The 23,094-nt window shown below is 51.9% G+C and overlaps 1 protein-coding gene across 23 annotated transcripts in view; it reads right to left on the bottom strand.

Annotated features, from left to right (window-relative positions):
• Window positions 1-5,148: 5,148 nt before the first annotated feature.
• Window positions 5,149-23,094, bottom strand: part of LOC111837665 (actin-binding LIM protein 1-like) — a 72,105-nt gene continuing 54,159 nt past the window's right edge. For 5 of the 23 annotated variants that reach the window (XM_072703300.1, XM_072703292.1, XM_072703297.1 and 2 more), the window contains exons 10-22: window positions 22,661-22,807; window positions 22,192-22,236; window positions 20,072-20,107; window positions 19,532-19,661; window positions 19,046-19,156; window positions 15,951-16,055; window positions 14,952-14,999; window positions 13,711-13,851; window positions 13,242-13,327; window positions 11,604-11,727; window positions 11,455-11,519; window positions 9,827-9,890; window positions 9,305-9,669 (exon numbers count right to left, since the gene is read on the bottom strand). In XM_072703300.1, coding sequence (XP_072559401.1) covers window positions 9,623-9,669; window positions 9,827-9,890; window positions 11,455-11,519; window positions 11,604-11,727; window positions 13,242-13,327; window positions 13,711-13,851; window positions 14,952-14,999; window positions 15,951-16,055; window positions 19,046-19,156; window positions 19,532-19,661; window positions 20,072-20,107; window positions 22,192-22,236; window positions 22,661-22,807 — 1,149 coding nt within the window. In that variant the 3' untranslated portion in view covers window positions 9,305-9,622. Of the gene's footprint in view, window positions 6,806-6,900; window positions 6,982-8,759; window positions 8,835-9,304; window positions 9,670-9,826; window positions 9,891-11,454; window positions 11,520-11,603; window positions 11,728-13,241; window positions 13,328-13,710; window positions 13,852-14,951; window positions 15,000-15,950; window positions 16,056-19,045; window positions 19,157-19,531; window positions 19,662-20,071; window positions 20,108-22,191; window positions 22,237-22,660; window positions 22,808-23,094 lie in introns of those variants that run through there. The other 18 variants (XM_072703295.1, XM_072703302.1, XM_072703314.1 and 15 more) reach the window with 17 other exon arrangements.

The raw sequence follows: 23,094 nt of genomic DNA, 5'->3' as shown, positions 1-23,094 counted from the left end.
CAGCGGGGGGAGTGTGTCAGACAGCGGGGGGAGTGTGTCAGACAGCGGGGGGAGTGTGTCAGACAGCGGGGTGAGTGTGTCAGGCAGCGGGGGGAGTGTGTCAGACAGCGGGGTGAGTGTGTCAGGCAGCGGGGGGAGTGTGTCAGACAGCGGGGTGAGTGTGTCAGACAGCGGGGTGAGTGTGTCAGGCAGCGGGGGGAGTGTGTCAGACAGCGGGGTGAGTGTGTCAGGCAGCGGGGGGAGTGTGTCAGACAGCGGGGGGAGTGTGTCAGGCAGCGGGGGGAGTGTGTCAGGCAGCGGGGGGAGTGTGTCAGACAGCGGGGGGAGTGTGTCAGACAGCGGGGGGAGTGTGTCAGGCAGCGGGGGGAGTGTGTCAGACAGCGGGGTGAGTGTGTCAGGCAGCGGGGTGAGTGTGTCAGACAGCGGGGTGAGTGTGTCAGACAGCGGGGGGAGTGTGTCAGACAGCGGGGTGAGTGTGTCAGGCAGCGGGGGGAGTGTGTCAGACAGCGGGGTGAGTGTGTCAGGCAGCGGGGGGAGTGTGTCAGGCAGCGGGGGGAGTGTGTCAGACAGCGGGGGGAGTGTGTCAGGCAGCGGGGGGAGTGTGTCAGGCAGCGGGGGGAGTGTGTCAGGCAGCGGGGGGAGTGTGTCAGACAGCGGGGGGAGTGTGTCAGACAGCGGGGGGAGTGTGTCAGGCAGCGGGGGGAGTGTGTCAGACAGCGGGGGGAGTGTGTCAGGCAGCGGGGGGAGTGTGTCAGACACTCATGACTGCTCCCCCATTCAACACTAAAGTCAAATTTGCTGATGACACCACCATAGTAGGACTAATATTGGACAATATTGAGAAGCCTACAGGGAGGAGGTTCAGCACCTGGCAGAATGGTGCTGTCACAATAACCTGGACATAAACTACAAAAACAAAAAAAATTATGTACACCTCAGGAAATCAAAGCGCACAGAGCACTCTGCCCTTTGCATTCATGGGGAGGAGGTAGAGAGGGTGGGGAGCTTTAAGCTCCTGGGTGTGCACGTCTCGGATGACCTCACCTGGACCACACACATCTGCCATCAGGTGAGGAAGGCACAACAGTGGCTTTACTTCCTAAGGAAGTTAATGCACTCTCACCTCCATCATCACCTGCAGACCAACTTCTAACGGTCCACAATAGGGAGCCTCCTGACCTACTGCTGCACTGTATGGTTCACCAGCTGCACAGAAGAGAACAGGAAGGACCTGCAGCAAGTGGTGTGGGGGTGGCAGAGTGTGCCATCGGCACTACACTACCCCCCTCAGAGATATTTACTCCAACTGACTTCAAAAGAAAGCCAGTTGCATTTGAAAGGATGCCACCCACCCTGAACATAACCTGTTCTCCACACTGCCCTATGAAAAAGATACAGAGCATTTAGGACCAAACCAGATTAAAAACCAGCTTCCTTCTACAGGCAGTTAAATGCATAACCCTTCCCCCCCTCCCTGGAAGTTCATTACTCCCCGTCACCCTTATTTTTCGCTTGCACTTTGTTATCATTTTGCACCAGTATTTCAGTACACATTACCTCACTCTTGTGTTGTTTGTGTTTGTTCATATTTATGTCTACATTTGTTCTGTCATTTCTATGCTGACAATCCTGGAGCTTTCATTCTTTTTTAAAAATGATTTTATCATCTATCTATTTTATTCTTGGGTGAGTGTGTCAGACAGCGGGGCGAGTGTGTCAGGCAGCGGGGGGAGTGTGTCAGGCAGCGGGGCGAGTGTGTCAGACAGCGGGGCGAGTGTGTCAGGCAGCGGGGCGAGTGTGTCTGGCAGCGGGGCGAGTGTGTCAGGCAGCGGGGTGAGTGTGTCAGGCAGCGGGGGGAGTGTGTCAGGCAGCGGGGGGAGTGTGTCAGACAGCGGGGTGAGTGTGTCAGGCAGCGGGGGGAGTGTGTCAGGCAGCGGGGGGAGTGTGTCAGGCAGCGGGGCGAGTGTGTCAGACAGCGGGGCGAGTGTGTCAGGCAGCGGGGCGAGTGTGTCTGGCAGCGGGGCGAGTGTGTCAGGCAGCGGGGGGAGTGTGTCAGGCAGCGGGGCGAGTGTGTCTGGCAGCGGGGCGAGTGTGTCAGGCAGCGGGGCGAGTGTGTCAGACAGCGGGGCGAGTGTGTCAGGCAGCGGGGCGAGTGTGTCAGACAGCGGGGGGAGTGTGTCTGGCAGCGGGGCGAGTGTGTCAGGCAGCGGGGCGAGTGTGTCAGGCAGCGGGGGGAGTGTGTCAGACAGCGGGGGGAGTGTGTCAGGCAGCGGGGGGAGTGTGTCAGGCAGCGGGGGGAGTGTGTCAGGCAGCGGGGTGAGTGTGTCAGGCAGCGGGGTATATTACAGGGTTAAGTATCTCTCTAGGGGGCCTTACCCTCAGTGTGCTCCTCAGTTCCTCTTTGTTGGTCTTCCAGCTGAAAGAAATGAAAATCTTTACAGAGCCAGGCTTTGTCAGAGAAGGACCATTAACAATAGTTGGTTCCATTATGTGTTGGATTCAGCAGCAGCATTTATCCATGTGGGGACTAAGAAATGTCGTACATACACACTCACACATACACACACACTCACACATACATACACACTCACACATACACACACACTCACACATACACACACACTCACACATACATACACACTCACACATACATACACATACACGCACACTCACACATACATACACACACACTCAGGCATACATACACGCACACATACATACACACACACATACATACACACACACTCAGACATACATACACAAACACACACACACACATACATACACACACACACACACATACATACACACTCACACATACATACACACACACTCAGACATACATACACAAACACACACACTCACACATACATACATACACTCACACATACATACACACACACATACATAAGAACATAAGAACTATACAAACGAGAGGAGGCCATTCGGCCCATCGAGCTTGCTTGGGGAGAACTTAACTAATAGCTCAGAGTTGTTCAAATCTTATCTAGCTCTGATTTAAAGGAACCCAAGGATTCAGCTTGCACTACGTTATCAGGAAGACTATTCCATACTCTGACTACACGCTGTGTAAAGAAGTGCTTCCTTAAATCCAGTTTGAAATGTTCTCCCGCTAATTTCCACCTATGGCCACGAGTTCTTGTATTGGAACTAATGCTGAAGTAACTATTCGGTTGAACAGCATCCAAACCTGTTAGAATCTTATAGACCTGGATCATGTCCCCCCTCAGTCTCCTTTGCTTGAGGCTGAACAGATTTAGCTTTTTTATATTTCTGCTCCCTACATGGAGTACCTTACATTTGTCTATGTTAAATTTCATCTGCCAGGTGTCAGCAGTCACTAATTAAATTAAGATCCCGCTGTAGCTGCTGAGCCACTAGTTCAGTATCTGCTACACCACCCACCTTGGTGTCATCTGCAAATTTCACCAGTTTACTGTATATATTGGTGTCTATATCATTTATGTAAATTAGGAACAAAAGTGGTCCTAAAATTGAACCCTGCGGTACCCCACTATGAACACAGGCCCACTGTGACATTGAGCCTCTTATAACTACTCGCTGCTTCCTATCCGTTAACCAGTTATCAATCCAAGTCGCTACAGTTCCTAAAATACCTGTCGCTTTGAGTTTAAGTGAGAGCCTCTTGTGGGGAACAACATCAAAAGCCTTTTGGAAATCTAAGTAGATGACATCATAGGCCTTCTTATCATCAACTTCCTGAGTAGCTTCCTCAAAAAACTCCAACAGATTTGTTAAACAGGATCTACCTCTTCTAAATCCATGCTGGCTATCCCTCAAAATGTTATTTGAGTTAGACTGATTGGCCTATAGTTTGACAAATTACTTCTATCCCCTTTTTTGAAAATGGGCGTTATGTTGGCATGCTTCCAATCAGAAGGTACCACACCTTCAGATAAGGATTTTTGAAACAGTAATGTTAAGGGTCGGCAAATAATATCCCTCATCTCTTTTACATACACACACACTCAGACAAACATACACTCACACACACACTCACACATACATACACTCACACACACATACATACACACACACATACATACACTCACACATACATACACACACACATACATACACTCACACATACATACACTCACACATACATACACTCACACACACATACATACACACACACATACATACACTCACACATACATACACTCACACACACATACATACATACACATACATACACTCACACATACATACACACTCAGACATACATACACACACTCACACATACATACATACACACTCAGACATACATACACATACACACACACTCACACATACATACACACACACACATACATACACTCACACATACATACACACACACACATACATACACTCACACATACATACACACATACATACATACACTCACACATACATACACACACACACATACATACACACACACAAATACACACACACTCACACATACACAGAGCAGGACAGCAGTTTACTTGACAAAGATCCATCTGCAGGGGACATTCCAATGGTAGGTATGTCATCTGAGAAACGGACAGGCATTTTCTGCTAAGTGGGAAGCATGTGGAGCCCATCGAGGACTTCAGCGACAGCGCCACCTGCAGGCACAGCCACCCCCCTGCAACATGGATGAGCCGCTGATGGAATGCTGATGGGCCGTCGTTCGGACGTCAGGGTGCGGGCATGATGGGCAGGGGTGGATGCAGAGTCACCTCTGCCTTGCTGTGCTCCATCACCAGCTGGACCTTCTCCGACTCCCAGAGCCCTGCTCAGCCCTCTGCGCTGGGGACTCGCTGGGGCTGGAATGCTGCTGTCCCAGCATGACCAGCAGGCATGAATGCAAGAATGAGCTCCTCTTCTTGTGTTCTTTTAACAAGCTGAAACTCCTCTGAATCCCTTTTAACAAAACTACCCCCCAGTCAGCACCAAATGAAATGTAAGGGGCTGTGTAGGTAGCGTTTAGGCAGTGTGTCAGTATTGTGTAAACTGTGTGTAGGCAATGTGTAGATAGTGTGTAGGCAGTGTGAGACATATCTGAGGTTCCAAAATGAAGCAGCACAGAAATGCAGCACGCGGACCCCTACTGACACACCAGGTCAGCTCCAAAACTGTGAATTACAGCATTTTATTTTTCAGTATCACTGTTACATCATTAAAGTCTCTCTTCCAAAAGACAACATTTGGTATCATATAGTTATCAAAACTTTTTTGTTTTCATGTCTTGACTTTGTGGGAAACCTGGATTACAATGGTCCAATGATACAGCCTCAATTTTTAAGTGAAATTTCAAAGAACTCTGCTCTTAGGGCAAAATAATATTGTTTGTATACAACTGTATAAAGGGCTCCAACCAAACGTGGCATTGAAGGAACAAATTATATTGTCTGCTATTCTGTGTTTTATGCAAAACTACAGCTAATGCTTCAGCACCGACAGACTGCGGTACTGATGGGCTACAGCATTGAGAAACTGTAGTAGTGACGAGCCGCAGCACCGACGGGCCGCAGCACCGACAGACCACTTTAGTGACGGGCCACAGCACCAAGGGGCTGCAGTGCCAATGGTTTCACAGGAGTAGCTTGGATGTGGAGCCCAGGGGAAGCTGCAGCTCTTGACTAATCATGGGAAGTGATGTGTTTTGGTTTCAGAAAATGGCAGTTTCAGGTGCTATTACAAAAACAGTAATATCAAATGTAGTTCTTTGCTTATACTAGAGGGGGAGCTCATAGCATCGGCGGTCATCTGTGGCCATAATGAACCAAAACAGGAGTGGCTTAACAATGACGCCAAGGAAGAAAATGATGCAACAAGGCTGTACCTTCTGTAGGACGGCAGGAAGGGCTGAGAGCAAACCATGGTAAGCAAGGAGCAAGCTCACCCCCTAGTGGTCTGGGCTCTGAAATGCAATCAATCACTAAAAGTGGAGTAAGGAAATACGCTAAGGGTGGGGTCTGCTTGCTAACAGTTTAACATAATGTGAGCCTGAAGTAAAATAAATACTGTGAAGAAAATTCCCCTTTTTAACTGAAAACCCAACACAGGTCAGGTTAAGGCAAAGCCGTATCTGCAAGATTCTAGGCTGGTTCTAGGTTCTCCAGAGCATGATGCAGCTGCCCTTGAAGACATCTTTGACAATAAAGCAAGGCCTTTCATTACCCACAACACACCAGGAACCGTTTCATGCTTCTGCTGTAAGTGAATGGAGGTCTTCATTAAGAGCTAATGAGGACCACGCCGTGTCTCCACCTTCCTGTTTAGGGCATGTTTACTGGGACACCCCACTGATGCCTGCAGGTCAAACCAATAAAGGTCCTTTTACTGGTGCAGCAGCAAGTCATGGAGGACACGAGTCTGGGAATCAAACGTTCCAGGCGCAGTGCATCAGGACGAGCACACGTGAGGAAGGGCGAGTGCCACTTCAGCGACCGGCTCCCTCCTTTTCCAAGAACACATGGTTACATTTTTACCCCTTTACACCCAGTCTAATACAGCTCTGTCTGATAAATCCAGGGGTAACTTACAATTTGAAGCGAACATGTTTATTCGGTGTCTTTTTGCATATTAATGTCAGAATAAGAGAGCAGATGTCTATATGTATATTACATGGGAGTGACGGATGGGCTCATGGGTGAAAACATGCACGCTCCCGTGGTCAGAAGAGATTGGCCTTCTTCTTCATCTCATTACGTTTCCAGAGGGGCAGTCTGTCAAACTCCTCAATCTCCATCCCAAAGATCTCAAAAAACAGTTCTGGAGCCAGGTGGCGCTGGAGAGAGATAAAGCAGAAGGTAGAGATGGGACATGCAGATTGTAGTGACGGTACTGAAGGTGATGAAAGGAGCAGGTCCACAGGCTCATTACCTCTAGTCTTGTCCTATCCACATCCCTAGGTAGCTTAGCTCGCCCTCTGCTGGTGACCGTGAGCATCTCATAAGGATAGACCTTCAAAGAGACACGCTTTTGTTCAAGCAAAGGCTACGCGTGGGAGGAGACACAGAGAGCTTTTCAAGGCCTGTACAGAAGACAGCGGAGCAGAGTCCATGGTGACACGCCTATCAGCGCGCAGTGTTCTCCTACACGGTGACACGCACAGAAACACGCACTGCAATACTGAGTGCGTAACAATGGTTGTTGATGCATGGCAGCACGTGACAGTAGGTGGCGGTATGTGATGGTGAATGATAATGTGCAGCAGTGTGTGAGTGTGTGGCGGTGCATTTCGGTGAGTATTAGTGCGTGGCAGTGTGTGCAGATGCTTTTCGGTGAGTATTAGTGCATGGCAGTGTGTGGTGGTGCAATTTGGCGTGTATTAGTGAGTAGCAGTGTGTGGGGATGCTTTTCGGTGAGTATTAGTGCCTGGCAGTGTGTGGGGATGCATTTTGGTGAGTATTAATGTGTGGCAGTGTGTGTGGATGCTTTTCGGTGAGCATTAGTGCATGGCAGTGTGTGCGGATGCTTTTCGGTGAGTATTAATGTGTGGCAGTGTGTGTGGATGCTTTTCGATGAGCATTAGTGCATGGCAGTGTGTGGTGGTGCATTTTGGTGTGTGTTAGTGAGTAGCAGTGTGTGGGGATGCTTTTCGGTGAGTATTAGTGCTTGGCAGTGTGTGGGGATGCTTTTTGGTGAGTATTAATGCGTGGCAGTGTGTGGGGATGCTTTTGGGTGAGTATTAATGTGTGGCAGTGTGTGGGGATGCTTTTCGGTGAGTATTAGTGTGCAGCAGTGCATTGCAGTGCATTTTGGTGTGTGTTAGTGAGTAGCAGTGTGTGGCAGTGTATTTCAGTTAGTATTTATGAGTGGCGGCGCATTTTTGTGAGCATTAATGTGCACTTCTGTGACTATTATGGTGGGGCAGTGTCTGCTGGTGCATTCCACTGAGCATTAGTGTGTGTTTCGGTGAGTATTATTGCGTGGCAGTGTGTGGCAGTGCATGATGGGGTGTACTGCATGCTGTGCCGAGGCAGCAGACTCACTGAAGCTTGTGGCCTTGTGCAGGAAGCCTGCTTCTAATCAGTAAGTCTGCAGTTTTATAGCATCCAGTCAAAATGACTGGTTGAGTACAGACTGATTAAAAAGAGCCACTGCAGCAGCAGCAGTGAGACCTGGCAGGGGATCCCATGCTAACAGCCCCCTGCAGCCAGGACTCTGTCAGCGCACTTTACCCATATGACGGTACAACTCTGGTGTCTTTAATAGCAGGCAGACCTACGTTTTTCTGTGTATGTCAATGTATGGAATAAGGCCCATCTGGTGAATAGTGAGCGAGGAACTATAGTGAGACTATACAGAAGACGGGGCTTCCTGTCAGGCAGGCACACACATAGCCTTTTACAGTTCCAAGCACCGCCTCCCTTGTGATGTCACTATATTCTCAGGACCCTTGACCCCAGTGGAGTTGCTCACGGGAAGAATGGAGCAGCCAGAGTGCCAGGCATGATGGGAGTGGTCACCATGGTAACAGTGCTGAGTGGATTTGACATGGCTTTAGTGGAACTGGGCAAATATTTACATCTGCCTTACAAGACAAGGCTGCCAGTTTGAACCAGACCAGACTGCCCAGCTGAGTTAGCGTGTTAATGGTTAGCTGTGTGCTCATCCAATCAGCTGGGCTGGCCTGGGGTACACCCCCAACCCTGCTGTGTTCGCAGGCAAACAGGACATGGCTACATGGGGGGCTCACACTTTACAGAAGATTGACAATGGAAAAGATAAATACTTGCTTTTGGTTCCAACATATTAGGCATAGAGTTTCCCCTGTCCATTCTTGTTACAGGCGCAGAGTCATCGAGAGCGGGCTACAGGATAAAACACACACATGTATGACACAGAGCGATGGGGCTGAGCACGCTGGCCCCGACGCTGGGACACGTCTCCCTCAGGACCCCCTCAGGACCCCCTCCCCTCAGGACCCCACTGGCTGCTACCACGTCCCGGAAATCTCAATCCCAGCCTTGGGGACCTAGGACTCTTACGTCTAAGCCACCGAGGATTTATTGGCATGTTATAAATGATCAAGGAGTTCACACTAATGAGAACTCATCAGTTATTCAGCTCCTTACTCTTACAGTAACTATGAGCTATGATGGATGGACCACATTGCCTTACAGATTAAACATTTTTTTCCCCCTGAGTTTAAAAAAAAAAAAAAAAAACAACAAATGCGTAAGCGTCTCAGCCGGCAGCTCTGTGACATCTCATTCGCTATGAGGCGGGGCTAAACCCCGCCCCTATACGTGTCCCACCCTCCAGTCCCCTTGCCTTGCTGTTGTGGCTTGGCATTAGCGTGTCTATAAGGTGGAGGCTAAAAGAGGGTGTAGACCTGGTGTGTGTTTGTTATGGAGGCTAGGTGTTAGCATGTCTATAGGGTGGCTGCTAATGGAAGGTGTAGGCCTGGGGGGTGGGTGTACCCCCAATCCTGAGGGAGCGCCTCGTCCCAGCAGCACGTGACATAAACACAAGCGCAGCACACGGATGTGTTCGGCATTCTGTTACATATGAACGCTTGGCAACACAGCAAGGCTCCACAAGGACACTGATGCGGAGAGCGGGTGAAGGCATGGCCGTGGAGCATGCTCAGTGCAGCTTACGGAAAGGCCCCTCCCGTCAGACTGCTGCCACGTACCTTAAACTCTGCAACACAGGAGAGAGTGAGACAGCACATGGTCAGTCTGATATTCCACAACATACTTCACTGCACTAAAAGTATATGGCAGCTACGTGTTTCCTGCAAATGCAATGGTGATTGGCTGATCTGAGAATGATGGACACGCCCTCGGCAGGTGCAAACCTCGCCTTCCTTCTCCGCTCACGTCGCTGTAGCTGTTGTACTGGCTGAACTCTGTGGACTGTGGCTGTAGAGGAAAGGAACACAGATAAGGTAGCCTTACCCTTCGTGGTTTTTAATTATTGGTAAATTTCAAATTATAATAAATAATTAGTTACTGAAGGTGGCCTATTGGATTCTAAAAGTTGAAGCAATGGAGATGGAAATGACTGTCTGAAAAGGGACAGATGAAAAACAGGGACGGATTCAAAATTAAAATCTTGAATTTTGATTCTGTTCAAAAGTGCACAGAAGACAGAAGCCTCATGAAGGTGGACAGATAGAAAACAGGAGTGTCTGAAGATGGACAGATAAAGGACAGGAGTGTCTGGAGGTGGACAGATAAAGGACAGGAGTGTCTGGAGGTGGGCAGATAAAGGACAGGGGTGTCTGGAGGTGGACAGATAAAGGACAGGAGTGTCTGGAGGTAGACAGATAAAGGACAGGAGTGTCTGGAGGTGGACAGATAAAGGACAGGAGTGTCTGGAGGTGGACCGATAAAGGATAAGAGTGTCTGGAGGTGGACAGATAAAGGATAAGAGTGTCTGGAGGTAGACAGATAAAGGGCAGGAGTGTCTAGAGGTGGACAGATAAAGGACAGGAGTGTCTGGAGGTGGACAGATAAAGGATAAGAGTGTCTGGAGGTGGACAGATAAAGGGCAGGAGTGTCTGGAGGTGGACAGATAAAGGATAAGAGTGTCTGGAGGTGGACAGATAAAGGACATGAGTGTCTGGAGGTGGACAGATAAAGGATAAGAGTGTCTGGAGGTAGACAGATAAAGGGCAGGAGTGTCTGGAGGTGGACAGATAAAGGATAAGAGTGTCTGGAGGTGGACAGATAAAGGGCAGGAGTGTCTGGAGGTGGACAGATAAAGGATAAGAGTGTCTGGAGGTGGACAGATAAAGGATAAGAGTGTCTGGAGGTGGACAGATAAAGGGCAGGAGTGTCTGAAGATGGTCAGCTCTGGTACAGTGAACTCCAGTATAATAAATAGTAAAAGCAAAATAAAGACATTAAAAGTAACAAAATTGTAAATGTCACAAAAAGTAAAATGACCAGAAATGTTCAAAACAGATAAAACAAAGTGTGAGGTGCATAAATAAGAAGTGGGGCATTAAGCAGCCTAACAGCCGTCGGATGGCAGTTCCTTCTGAACCTCTCAGTTCTCACTGAGAAACAGCAGATCTGCTTTCCAGACCTCAGCCTGGTAAAGAGGAAGTCGTTTGGGTGGGTTGTATCCCTGCTGATTTTGGCTGCTCTGCTGTTGCATCGTCTGAGTTAAATGTCCTGTAGGGAGGGCAGATCAGCCTTGCTGATACATTCAGCTAAATGTACCACCCTCTGCAGAGCTTTATGGTCCAGGGCAGAGCAGTGATTCCTAGGATGCTGTCCAACACTCCTGAGTATGAGGCTCTCAGAATAGCTAGAGAGACCTTGGACCTCCTCAGCTGCCTGAGATGGCACAGCCGATGCCTGGCTTTAGATATCTGAGTGTGTACATGATGAAGGCGAGCTGATAAATGACAGGAGTGTCTGACATGGGGTTGACAGGAGCAGGTCCTGGAGGCCAACATCTGGAACATCACCTTACCCGATGGAGGCCATTGCGTCCATAGCCGGGGAGTGAGGATGTTTTATCTGAAAATCGGATACAGCCTTCATTCAGAGAGTCAATGTGTCAATGTCATTTCCTGAAAAGCTCTGAGTACTGACCAGTATGTGCTCCCTACTGGTCATTACCTGCAGTGCAGTTGATATAGGGGCTCTCGTAGCGCTGCGAGGAGAGACTGCGGGTATATCTCTCTCTGTTCATCTCTCTCTCCATTTCCTCCTTCAAAATCAGTTTCCCCAGACCTGACTGAATCTGAAATTTAAAGGAAGAAAGGAATGTTAAGTTTTATTGCATAACATACATGCATTTCACAGCCTGCATTCACAACCAAGCAGTCTGGAGTGATCAGACTGACTGCTTTGTCTGCTCTGACTGCACTGACTGTCCTACCTGTGCATACTGCCCCGTCTAAGCTGACTGCTCTGTCCGCTCTGACTGCTCTGACTGTCCTACCTGTGCATACTGCCCCGTCTAAGCTGACTGCTCTGTCCGCTTTGACTGCTCTGACTGTCCTACCTGTGCATACTGCCCCGTCTAAGCTGACTGCTCTGCCTGCACTGACTGCCCCGTTTAAGCTGACTGCTCTGTCTGCTCTGACTGCACTGACTGTCCTACCTGTGCATACTGCCCCGTCTAAGCTGACTGCTCTGTCCGCTCTGACTGCTCTGACTGTCCTACCTGTGCATACTGCCCCGTCTAAGCTGACTGCTCTGTCCGCTCTGACTGCTCTGACTGTCCTACCTGTGCATACTGCCCCGTCTAAGCTGACTGCTCTGCCTGCACTGACTGCCCCGCCTAAGCTGACTGCTCTGTCCGCTCTGACTGCTCTGACTGTCCTACCTGTGCATACTGCCCCGTCTAAGCTGACTGCTCTGTCCGCTCTGACTGCTCTGACTGTCCTACCTGTGCATACTGCCCCGTCTAAGCTGACTGCTCTGTCCGCTCTGACTGCACTGACTGTCCTACCTGTGCATACTGTACCGTCTAAGCTGACTGCTCTGTCCGCTCTGACTGCACTGACTGTCCTACCTGTGCATACTGCCCCGTCTAAGCTGACTGCTCTGTCCGCTCTGACTGCACTGACTGCCCTGTCTAAGCTGACTGCTCTGCCCGCTCTGACTGCACTGACTGCCCTGTCTAAGCTGACTGCTCTGCCCGCTCTGACTGCACTGACTGCCCTGTCTAAGCTGGCTGCTCTGCCCGCTCTGACTGCACTGACTGCCCTGTCTAAGCTGGCTGCTCTGCCCGCTCTGACTGCACTGACTGCCCTGTCTAAGCTGACTGCTCTGCCCGCTCTGACTGCACTGACTGCCCTGTCTAAGCTGACTGCTCTGCCCGCTCTGACTGCACTGACTGCCCTGTCTAAGCTGGCTGCTCTGCCCGCTCTGACTGCACTGACTGCCCTGTCTAAGCTGACTGCTCTGCCCGCTCTGACTGCACTGACTGCCCTGTCTAAGCTGGCTGCTCTGCCCGCTCTGACTGCACTGACTGCCCTGTCTAAGCTGGCTGCTCTGCCCGCTCTGACTGCACTGACTGCCCTGTCTAAGCTGACTGCTCTGCCCGCTTTGACTGCACTGACTGCCCTGTCTAAGCTGACTGCTCTGCCCGCTCTGACTGCCCTGTCTAAGCTGACTGCTCTGCCCGCTCTGACTGCACTGACTGCCCTGTCTAAGCTGGCTGCTCTGCCCGCTCTGACTGCACTGACTGCCCTGCCTACAATGCCTGTTCAGATTGGCTCTATCCTGAGCCCCCTTCCATGGGCTGACCTTGCTGAGGTGTTCCTCCTGGATGTGTCTGCGTTTCTGTAGCTCCTCCTCATCCTCTTCCTGTGAGCGCCGCCTCCCGTCTGACCCTGGGGGAGTCAGAGCAGTGAGCTAACACAACTAGGGTGTCACGTGGACCGCGTCCGACACAGCACCACTGACCTCACGGGGGCAGCACGAGGCCACCGCTTACAGTGAGTCAGAAAGCTCGACACAATGCACAAACACCACAATGTCCCTGAAGGAGCCAAGAATGCAGACATCAGCCCAGGTCAACCAGGGTCCATTTATAGCCGAAGACCTGAGCAGTACCGGTAGCTTTGGCACCGCGGAGAGCAAAAAGCAGACAGACAGAAATGCACAAGGACATGTTGTAGAATGGTTGTGATGCGGTCAAGACGAGGATCTGTGCGCAGCTGCTCAGGTCTGAATCGGAATCCGCAGCATGCCCTGGGGATGGGTAGGAGCCTACCTACGGCAGCGAGGGAGGGTGGGCAGGGCCAGTGGTCTGTCTCGATCTTTGGCGTCGCGTCGGGGTTAGGGGCGTGTGCCGCCGGGAACTTGGCGGATTTGATGATGTCATCGGCGGACTTGCTCTGGGTCGCCAGGGCAGCTAAATCTAGAGGATCAGCGAGGGGGACACTATTCTATCAGTGGGCTGGTGTTGGGTTTCTCCAGAACCTTCCTCGGTGTTCCCTGCTCCAGCTGGTGCTGCCTCAGCCTAACTCTTTGTCAGATTGACAGATCACAGCCAGCAATGGAAAGTCTGGCTTGTGATGTACTAGGCTAGGAGAATCATGACTGCTGTAAACAACAAAGCAGAGAGCCCCAGTGTGGAGCCAGTGGAAGGTATCACTGGGCCAGCAACAAACCTATACTGGGCCGACACTGGACCAACACTGGGACAGCAACAAACCTATCTTGTGGTATCTAATGGCTGTGTAGTGTCTGATGGTTATGCTGTATAGTACCTGACGGCTGCACTGTGTGGTATCTGACAGATGTGCTGTATAGTATCTGACAGATGTGCTGCGTGGTATCTGACAGATGTGCTGGCCCAGCCATGCTTTGTCCTGCACTTTGGCTCTGAAACGCTAGGATCATCCATGGCTCGGTCATTATGGAGAGATGGAGAGATGGAGATGGAGTGGTACTTACACGGCGGTCAGATGAGATGAAGGCGGATGTTAATGAGGGTGGTGGAGCCATGACACAAAGAGACAAACAGAACAGCAGTCAGAGGTCACATGACGCATAAACATGAGGGAGTTTTTCAGAGCTCTAAGGCTGCGTCCACCTTTTATACAGTTACTAACCATCTCTGTGACACTAACTGCGCTGTCGCTCTCCCATGTTTCAGGTCTCCCTCCCCAAGGCGCCCATGTAAGAAGCTTAGCCTCCTGCTATTCAGCACTGCTGCATGAAGGCGAAGCCCAAAGCAAGGGGGGCAGCTAACGGCCTCGTGCAAACATGGACGAAACACACTCTACTGAGGCTCTCTAGAGTCCAGAGGAACCAGCCATTCCTGGCGTTTCCCCGCTGGCTCACGCAGACTCATCCTCACAGTAACACAGACTGCCTGTCTACAGAGGGTTCTGCGAGCAGTAGCAGGGAGGCAGGACGTGCGTGAAGCTGAAGAGTTACATTAGAAAGGCTGCCTGCCTTTCTGTGTGTGCTTTGTATGCGTGTTTGCTGTGTATGCGCGGGTAGTACCGTGTTGCTTGTAGATGGGAGGTTTCCGGTACATGTTGATGCCTTGATCTGGAAACAGAAGAGAAAAGAAGAGTCACGTGACACTCGTGTGACACAGTGAGGGTGGCAGGGGTGGCGGGAGCAGTGGGGCACGAGTACGATGGCCATGGGAGGGCGGGTGGCAGTCCAGAGTCACATGACACGCGTGTGACACGGTGAGGGTGGCAGGGGTGCCGGCAGCAGTGGGGCACGAGCACGACGGCCATGGGAGGGCGGGTGGCAGTCCAGAGTCACATGACACGCGTGTGACACGGTGAGGGTGGCAGGGGTGGCGGGAGCAGTGGGGCACGAGCACGACGGCCATGGGAGGGCGGGTGGCAGTCCAGAGTCACATGACACGCGTGTGACACAGTGAGGGTGGCAGTCCAGAGTCACGCACAATAACAATAACGCACAGCTGCGTATGACACATGTCGCACTGCATACTGCAGCCTGAGTACTACTGCAGCTTACACTCTATGACTACTACTCACCGCCACATATATACCATTGCATGCTTTCATTTCATATACTATATACACTACACATTAAATTACGCAGTATACACTAAATATACTGCACATTACTGCAAATATACCATAAATACTATATATTACAGCATATATATTATATACACTATAAAAACTCGTCTTTAAAATGTATCTAAAAAAACTTGACAGTATGGATTTGACTGCATAAATGTAAGGATATCCATTGGGACTAGGAGATGATCCGACATAAATATGTAAGGAGAAAGTATTTGTGAATATGGTGGTTTAATGTAGTTATGTGTAAAATATCCCATGTGCATCCATTTCAGACAGAGAGGAATGAGATGGGAAGGGATGGTGACATGAAAAGCCAGGAAAACAGGAAGACAGGAAGAGGGAGGAGCCCAGGCACAGGGCGGAGGCAGAGGGCGGAGGTACAGGGCGGAGGCACAGGGCAGAGGCAGAGGGGGAGGCAGAAGGAGAGGCCTACCTGGAAGATGGAAATGTTTAGGGTTCAGGGATAGGGTCGGAGTGAGCGGCCGGCTGTCAGGCCGAGAGGGGGCAGGGGAACTTCGGCCGCTGCTGGGCTCTGTGCCTCCAAGGAAAAAGGGCGAGGAGGGAGGGGGAAAGAGAGACCTCAAAAGAAGGAAGAGAGGCTGGAGTCCCCTTTGGTGTTAAGGGTGGAAAACAAAAAAGCGGCAGGAGCACACTGCTGCCCCCCATGTGCCATCGACAGTAAGACAGCACACTGCTGCCCCCCATGTGCCAGCAACAGTAAGACAGCACACTGCTGCCCCCCATGTGCCAGCGACAGTAAGACAGCACACTGCTGCCCCCCATGTGCCAGCAACAGTAAGACAGCACACTGCTGCCCCCCATGTGCCAGCGACAGTAAGACAGATCACTGCTGCCCCCCATGTGCCAGCAACAGTAAGACAGCACACTGCTGCCCCCCATGTGCCAGCGACAGTAAGACAGCACACTGCTGCCCCCCATGTGCCAGCGACAGTAAGACAGCACACTGCTGCCCCCCATGTGCCAGCAACAGTAAGACAGCACACTGCTGCCCCCCATGTGCCAGCGACAGTAAGACAGCACACTGCTGCCCCCCATGTGCCAGCGACAGTAAGACAGCACACTGCTGCCCCCCATGTGCCATCGACAGTAAGACAGCACACTGCTGCCCCCCCATGTGCCATCGACAGCACACTGCTGCCCCCCATGTGCCATCGACAGTAAGACAGCACACTGCTGCCCCCCATGTGCCAGCGACAGTAAGACAGCACACTGCTGCCCCCCATGTGCCATCGACAGTAAGACAGCACACTGCTGCCCCCCATGTGCCAGCGACAGTAAGACAGCACACTGCTGCCCCCCATGTGCCAGCGACAGTAAGACAGCACACTGCTGCCCCCCATGTGCCAGCGACAGTAAGACAGCACACTGCTGCCCCCCATGTGCCAGCGACAGTAAGACAGCACACTGCTGCCCCCCATGTGCCAGCGACAGTAAGACAGCACACTGCTGCCCCCCATGTGCCAGCGACAGTAAGACAGCACACTGCTGCCCCCCATGTGCCATCGACAGTAAGACAGCACACTGCTGCCCCCCATGTGCCAGCGACAGTAAGACAGCACACTGCTGCCCCCCATGTGCCATCGACAGTAAGACAGCACACTGCTGCCCCCCATGTGCCAGCGACAGTAAGACAGCACACTGCTGCCCCCCATGTGCCAGCGACAGTAAGACAGCACACTGCTGCCCCCCCAGTGCCATCGACAGTAAGACAGCACACTGCTGCCCCCCATGTGCCAGCGACAGTAAGACAGCACACTGCTGCCCCCCATGTGCCAGCGACAGTAAGACAGATCACTGCTGCCTCCCCATGTGCCAGCGACAGTAAGACAGATCACTGCTGCCCCCCCATGTGCCAGCGACAGTAAGACAGATCACTGCTGCCTCCCCATGTGCCAGCGACAGTAAGACAGATCACTGCTGCCCCCCCATGTGCCAGCGACAGTAAGACAGCACACTGCTGCCCCCCATGTGCCAGCGACAGTAAGACAGCACACTGCTGCCCCCCCATGTGCCAGCGACAGTAAGACAGCACACTGCTGCCCCCCATGTGCCAGCGACAGTAAGACAGCACACTGCTGCCCCCCCATGTGCCAGCGACAGTAAGACAGCACACTGCTGCCCCCCCATGTGTCATCTGGGGCAAGTCAGAGTGTAGAAACAGGACAGGAGACAGGCAGAGAGTGGAAACAGAGGAGGTGTGTGGAAACAGACAGGACAGTATGCCATGGACACCCCAGGCAACCCTCTACAGGAGAACCATGGCCAGGAGCAGGACAAGCAGCAGCATGTGGGCATTACTGTGACTGTGGCAGGGGGGCACCAGAGGGACACATCAGAATCTGTATGTGAGTCTCTGCCTCATCTGTCCAAAATTAAAATGGAGAAGTGGCCAGATGGGGGCGCGGGCAGGTGGGGGCACAGCCTGATGGGGACGCGGTCTGGTGGGGGCACAGCCAGATAGGGACGCGGTCTGGTGGGGGCACAGCAGTATGGGGGCGCGGGCAGGTGGGGGCACAGCCTGATGGGGACGCTGCCAGGTGGGGGCACAGCTGGATGGGGACGCGGTCAGGTGGGGGCACAGCCTGATGGGGACGCGGTCAGGTGGGGGCACAGCCGGATGGGGACGCGGTCAGGTGGGGGCACAGCCTGATGGGGACGCGGTCAGGTGGGGGCACAGCCTGATGGGGACGTGGTCAGGTGGAGGCACAGCAGCATGGGGGCACAGCCGGATGGGGACGCGGTCAGGTGGGGGCACAGCAGCATGGGGACGCGGTCAGGTGGGGGCACAGCCTGATGGGGACGCTGCCAGGTGGGGGCACAGCAGCATGGGGACGCGGTCAGGTGGGGGCACAGCCTGATGGGGACGCGGTCAGGTGGGGGCACAGCCTGATGGGGACGCTGCCAGGTGGGGGCAGAGCAGCATGGGGGCACGATCAGGTGGGGGCACAGCCTGATGGGGACGCGGTCAGGTGGGGGCACAGCCGGATGGGGACGCGGTCAGGTGGGGGCACAGCCTGATGGGGACGCTGCCAGGTGGGGGCACAGCCTGATGGGGACGCTGCCAGGTGGGGGCACAGCCTGATGGGGACGCGGTCAGGTGGGGGCACAGGGGGATGGGGACGCAGTCAGGTGGGGGCACAGCCTGATGGGGACGCGGTCAGGTGTGGGCACAGCTGGATGGGGACACGGTCAGGTGGGGGCACAGCCTGATGGGGACGCGGTCAGGTGTGGGCACAGCTGGATGGGGACACGGTCAGGTGGGGGCACAGCCTGATGGGGACGCGGTCAGGTGGGGGCACAGCCTGATGGGGACGCGGTCAGGTGTAGAGACCAGGGACAAGATGTGGGACTGCTGTTGCCTTGGAAACCAGAATAGCTGTATAAGTGGCATCTTCTGGCTTTTATGTCACAGCACAATGTGAACACATGACTGTTTGTGCTGGATTCCCCTTAGATATATATGAGTGCTGCCATCTTGAGTGGTCCTGAACACCAGGGGGCGCTTACCTTTGGTATGGGGTATAAAGTGGTGGCGGAATGGGGAGGTGGGGCGGGAGTCATTATGGACGGAGCTACTGCGCAAAGACGAGCAGAGCTTCTGCATTCCAGTCAACAACTCTGAGGAGGCATCACAGGAGCAGGAAGCAAAAGAGGTCAAAGAGGAGGGAAGAAAAGAAAGAAGGGGAGGAAGAAAGTAGTTAAAAAATAGAAAATCAAAGTGAAAACACCTCATAGGAGTGAGAAACAAAGAGGCAGAGCAAAGGAACACAGGAACCAGGATGAGGCATTAAGTGTCCAAGGAGCAGAGGAGAGGGAAACAGGGGATCACCGCATGGTTGCTAAGGGTAACGAGAAGGGAGGAGCAGGAAGCTGGTAGGGTGGGGGGCAGCTGGAGTAGGGGGAGATTTTGCGTGTGTGAACTGCATCTGATGGCATCAAGACTGCAGAAACAGCCAATAAGACACAGAACAACCGCCCTGAACAAACGCTTACCCGGCCGGTGGAAGTGCTGTGGTGACCGTGACAACGTGGGGGTGTAACTATGGCGACTGTACACAGGGGAGCCAATGGAACCCTGGCTGGTGGACCTCTGGATGATGCGCTCCCTCATGTCAAAGCAGCCCTGTGAGAAACACAGGGAAATACTGGCATTAGTATAAACTACTGCAATACAGGGAGATACCAACATCAGTATAAACTATAAGATAATATGGAGATATCAGCATCAGTATAAACTACAAGAACATGAGGTGATACCAGCATCACAATAAACTACAGAAAAGGAGGGTGATACCAGCATTCATATTAACTACAGGAACACGGGGAAATACCAGTATTAGTATAAATGACAGGACAACAGGGAGATACTAGTAGTAGTATAAACTATAGGGGCACATGGTGATACCAGCATCCATATAAACTACTGGAACACAGGGAGATACCAGCATTAGTATGAACTGCATTCCAGTCACAATACTACACGACATGACTTTGTTGTTTAAACATGAGAACAAAAACATCAGAGACTCGTACCTCTGCAGAGGGTGTAGGGGACAGGGTCCTTGGAGACTGAAAGACAAAAGCACAGCATTATGTCATCTAAGTCCAGTTACACACTCAGAAAGCATATGGGTTAGCAAGAGAGTGAATGGAGCAGACAATGCTGTGGGTGGGCAGGATCTAAACAGCGAGAGAAGGGAGGATTGCAGGCCCACAGCACAGCAGCTAGTGCCATATAAAGGTACCGTGTTTATATGGCACAGCGCCCCCATCCCTACAGCATCAGGACACGCCTGAGGGCAGGACCAGTACCTGGATGCAGCAGGTGGGAGGGATTCACGAGGAAACCTTAAAAAGGAAGACCAAATGCACACACAAAGCCACACACTGGCTATTCAGCAGCACACTCCATCTCCGTGCACACACATTCTGTATCCGCAATACACAAAATCGTTCTCTGTTTAACATGAGTGTTTACCTCGAAAGCTGAACGCCCTCTGGTGGTAAGTTTTAGTTAATAAACCGTATGCACTCTCTTTACTTAACGTGCAGGTAGTCTTTGGCTTGCTTCACGGCTGACTGCCTGCTCTGCTCTGCTCTGCCCTGCTCTGTGGAGTGGAATGCTGTGTCACTCTACATACAAAGATCTCACGTGTGAAAAGCCATGTTCAATGTGAGGACAAATTCCTGCGGTGACCAGTTTGCTCAAAAATACAACGATGGATATTAAAATGTTTTAAAGAAGTTGTCAGCACATGAGATGATACAAAATGCTGATTTGGGGAGTCAGTTTCAGTTCCCCTCTATGGCCCTGAAGCCCGACAGACCCGATATCCTCCACATTCCCTACAGAACCGCGACTCTCTGTCTCAGTTAGACTTCTGAGACCGGCGGCACCAGCAAGCAAGTCGGCCATCAAGTTAGTTTGGCGTGTCTGTGGTTAAAGGTCACATTCCGCAAACAGACTGACTCTCCGCTGGTATGGGGAAGTGGTCAGTCCACGGGGACTGTGCCTGTCAATTGACAGAAATGTAACTAACAGACTGTCACCTGACTACAGTTCATCCTGCAGCACAAAGACTGAAGGTGGTGCTGTTGCTAATCAGTACCACATTTTTACTGAACAGTCTCCAGAATCTTCCTTTGGCCGACCTAAACCTGACCCCATGAACAGCTCCCACCTTTAACCCAGCAAGAATGTGTGCTGGTGCCAATCACAGGACCCACCTTTTTGATTGCATTCACAGATCTTTGTGGGGAATGAAACCCTAATCCCCACAATGACAGCCTTTACCCCTACCCAGCCCTAACCTTAACCATAAGTAACCAAAATAAATGGCCTTTTTATAAAACTGAGTTTCCCCTTGGAAGGACCCACAACATCAGAATAACAGCTTTTTATCACATTGTTGGAAACCAAATGTCCCTAACTGTTAGCACTGCCTGTAGTCTCCCCTACTTCTCCTGGGGGGGTGCTGCCTGGAGCCCTCAATCTATCAAGATGTCCAGCACACCCTGCTACATGTGACGTCGCCTCTACCAATGACATTCCGTGCATCCAGCTCGCCGTTCTGACTGTCGTCTTCCTTGTATGACCCACTCCCTGCATTCTGGTTGGCTGGCGATTGGAGGGAGCGTTGGCACCGGCTTGCCATCTCCCCCCTGCTCGCCGTTTGTGTCTCAAAATTTACTGTATTTGACTCTCCCTGCCGGCCCCTGGAGGATGGGCTCCCCCTTTGAGTCTGGTTAGGGTTAGGGTTAGGGTTCCCTCTGCTGCCCCCTGGAGGATGGGCTCCCCCTTTGAGTCTGGTCCCTCCCAAGGTTTCTTCCTTCTCGGGAGTTTTTCCTTGCCACTGTCGCCTATGGCTTACTCACTGGGGGCTTTGGGTGGGGATGCTGTAAAGCGCTTTGAGACGATGTAATGTTATGATAATGCGCTATACAAAAATTAATTTGTTTGTTATAGCATATATATCTCACTCCCCCCCCCCCCACACACACACACAGACACTCAGTATAGCAGAGCAGCTGTGCCCTCTTCCGACAGCAGATGACATCATCCCTGGGTTAGCAGTGAGTGGGGCTACAACACAAAGTTAGTAGGGTGGAGGGGGGGCAGCGGTGGAAGGGCCAGGGCAGAGCCTGCCACTTACTCGCTGCTCCAGCAGGGAGGACCGCTCTCTCCTGGGGGCCGGAGGCTGTTGGCAAAGATGGGCATGACCAGGGCATTACACTTGACCAGCGGCCTGTCTCTTGGTCACTGACACGCCATGTCCTGGGCTGTCAGTGCCCCTTAGAGCATGTGAGGCCTCCCCCTTCCATGCACCGCTTCACTCTAAGTCATCCCTCACACTGACACAGGTATCTAGCATAGCGGCTGCATTGTGGCTGGACCCAGGCCGGGCTGTTCAGATCTCTGACCGCTCTATGGGAGGCCCCTTGTGCTGTACTGACTCATGATTAAGGTGTGCAGGTCTTAACAAATGCCTGGAGTGCGAAGTGTTTCAGGATTATCATTGCTATCCAAGGTCCTAGAAAGCATATGGTCTACAGAAAGTAAGCACGGTCCCAGTGAAGGAAGAGCGCCATCCAAAGGCAGCACTGCAGAAGGAGCCCATTTACCTCTCCCAGACTCTGCCTCTCATCCAGGGCGGTGGTGTAACAAGGCTCATATGTAATGAGGTCTGGTCTTTCGATGTCATAGATGGCTTTGACCTTGGGAATGGCGGCTAGGTCTTTGTAATCCAGGATCTCATTGTCTACTTTCGCCTGGGGAGACAGTGACAGAGGGACAGCAAGTCAGTTCCATTGCACATGGAAAAAACTCACGGAGGCTGCGGTCAAAACCCAGCACTTAATATATGTCTGCAATATGAAAATGTGCTTCATACTCAATCTATGGTGCCCTTCAACGTATTAACCCAACCATGTGTGGTGAATATCAGCTGTCACAGTGACCATGACTGTTAGAGCAGCTCAGGTAGTCTAAGGTTGCAGACTCCTTCTGTCATCAATCTACAGCAGGAAATTATTCCAAAGCAAATGTGTGATATGAA

The sequence above is a fragment of the Paramormyrops kingsleyae genome, chromosome 20, assembly GCF_048594095.1.
Source record: "Paramormyrops kingsleyae isolate MSU_618 chromosome 20, PKINGS_0.4, whole genome shotgun sequence".
Classification (NCBI taxonomy): domain Eukaryota; kingdom Metazoa; phylum Chordata; class Actinopteri; order Osteoglossiformes; family Mormyridae; genus Paramormyrops; species Paramormyrops kingsleyae.
This window is presented reverse-complemented; position numbering and strand designations above follow the sequence as displayed.